The sequence below is a fragment of the Populus alba genome, chromosome 14, assembly GCF_005239225.2.
Source record: "Populus alba chromosome 14, ASM523922v2, whole genome shotgun sequence".
Classification (NCBI taxonomy): Eukaryota; Viridiplantae; Streptophyta; class Magnoliopsida; order Malpighiales; family Salicaceae; genus Populus; species Populus alba.
Window position 1 is genome coordinate 1,872,401 of NC_133297.1, and position 2,472 is coordinate 1,874,872.

At 38.5% G+C, this 2,472-nt stretch overlaps 1 protein-coding gene across 1 annotated transcript; it reads left to right on the top strand.

Moving 5' to 3' along the window:
- Positions 1–558: 558 nt before the first annotated feature.
- Positions 559–2,200, top strand: LOC118036194 (uncharacterized protein At4g06744). The gene has a single exon (XM_035041883.2). It carries the CDS (start codon positions 769–771, stop codon positions 2,059–2,061), a length of 1,293 nt encoding a protein of 430 aa, XP_034897774.1. The 5' UTR covers positions 559–768; the 3' UTR covers positions 2,062–2,200.
- Positions 2,201–2,472: the final 272 nt, after the last annotated feature.

Sequence of the window (2,472 nt, forward strand, 5' to 3'; positions counted from 1 at the left end):
ACAACACATGAAATGGAAGTAGCTAAATCAATCTATTCTATATATATATATATAAAGCTAAGCTAAAAATAATAAGAAAGAAATTGAGAAATAACAAGAAAAATGAAGAAAATTATAAAACAACTATCTTTTGAATGGAGTTTGGACATATTTTTTATCAAATTTAAACTACCTCTAACAATCAGATAAAAAATAGATATTAATTTTTATTTATTCAAACTTTTTTTTTTTTGGATTTGACCTTATCTATGAATAAACATTTCATGTCAACAAATGGTATAACACTAGTAGGTGGTGGAAAGAAATAAATGTTTTGATGACTTTTTTAAGGAAAAGTTTTGCTGCGCCGCTAGTGCTTTTCATTTCCCGGGCATTCATTTGATTATGCTTGCTCCACTACGGGGCTATGGTGGGGATCATGCCGCAAGTGATAAATACATTAATACGAGTTCATGAAAAAAAGTGAAAAAAATATAATTAAAGATTATTATTTGATCACTTTCATGTCATCTTGTTTTATAAGCATTGTTTCAGATATCTAATATCTATTTATTGATCTCTTTTGGTCGGAAATAAGGAATTCATTTAAAATAAATCAATTAATCCGTGAAAAAAATAATATTATTCTCACGAGGCAATCTCTTTTAGTATCTTCTTAAATTAGCTGGCTTCTCCTGGTACAGGTATTTGCTCTTGTTTGCCCCCTTAAGCTGATAGAAAGAAGAAGCAGACAGTACTTCTACGTAAATAGAGACAAGAAGGAGCAGTATGTCTACACTTGTCTATGTAATCCTCACTTCTCTCATTGTCAGCACTCTATCATGTGGCACCAACGGGGAGACACTAGAGCTTCTCATCGGTAGCAGAGGTAGAGTCCTAAAGAACGGTTGCAGCTCTGAAAATCACAGGAAATATAGGGCAACTCGGTGTTCAAAATTAGGAGATGCTGGAGCACCACCAGCAGCTCTGCCTGTGAAAACAGAAGTGTTGGTATTTGCAGACCAAAGGCTGGCTTCGGTGTATCCTATTATACAGAAGTTCAAGTCCTTAGTCACCTCGGATCCTCTTGGCATCACCAAAACCTGGGTGGGATCGGATATATGCAACTACAAAGGGTTCTTCTGTGACAGCCCGCCAGATAACAAATCTGCAACAGCTGTTGCCTCTATTGACTTCAACGGATTTCAACTTGCTGCCCCTACTCTCGATGGATTTCTTGATCAACTTCCTGATGTTGCGCTTTTTCACGCCAACTCCAACAACTTTGCAGGGACTATCTCTTCAAATATCGCCACGCTTCCTTATCTCTACGAGCTTGACATAAGCAACAACCTATTCTCTGGTTCATTTCCCACAGCTGTTCTTGGTATGAATGGACTAACATTCCTGGACATTCGGTTCAATTTCTTTACCGGGGCAGTACCACCTCAAATATTTACACAAAATCTCCAAGTTCTCTTTATCAACAACAACAATTTTATGACGACGTTGCCGGATAATTTAGGCAGCACTCACATTCTTTACCTCACCCTGGCAAACAACAAATTCATAGGTCCAATCCCAAAACACATTTTCAAAGCATTTTCCTCTCTGAGTGAGGTCCTCCTCTCGAACAACCAACTAACAGGCTGTTTGCCTTCTGAGGTAGGGCTTCTCAAAGAGGCCATAGTATTTGATGCTAGCAACAATAAATTGACAGGTCCCTTGCCGGTCGCCTTGTCTTGTCTAGAGAAGGTGGAGCTGCTGAACTTTTCTGGCAATCAATTATTTGGAATGGTTCCTGAGGTGGTCTGTGAGCTGGAAAAACTGGGAAACTTTTCACTGTCCGATAATTATTTCACAACGTTGGGGCCAGTGTGCTGGGAATTATTTTACAAAGGAGTTCTTGACGTTACGAACAATTGCATCCCTGGTCTTCCATTCCAAAGATCAGTAGCGGAATGTTTAGATTTCATTGCACACCCGAATTCCTGTCCCGGGATGTGGTCCTCCACTTTCATTTCTTGCAAGGCCCCCTTCAGCTCTGGCCCTATGAATCCTGGAATGGCTCCTTCATCTTGACTGTTACATTATTAAGCTCATGTCCTGCGTTGGCTTTTGTCCATGTTTGGAACTTTCGATTATATTGTTTGTGAAGACAACCATTCTTTCACTTCATCAATGTTCATTCTATATAATAATCCGCGTCTTAAGTTTGCCATGTTCCATGTTGTGTGTTGAAAGGGCCACATAGTTCCTGGCTTTCTGCTGCATAAATTGAATGAGCATACAACACGCTATTACATGAAGTGTAGCAGTTCGATTCTTCAACAGGACATGGGTCTAGCCGTCGCTGGTTTGTCCCTTCACTCTTCGAATTTTGATGGAGTCCATCTAAAATTCTTATTTTTTAGTTTGAAGAGGATAATTTTTTAATTCCATTAAAATAAAAGTTTTGGATTTTTCCCTTTTTGTTTAAATGTTAGAATTATC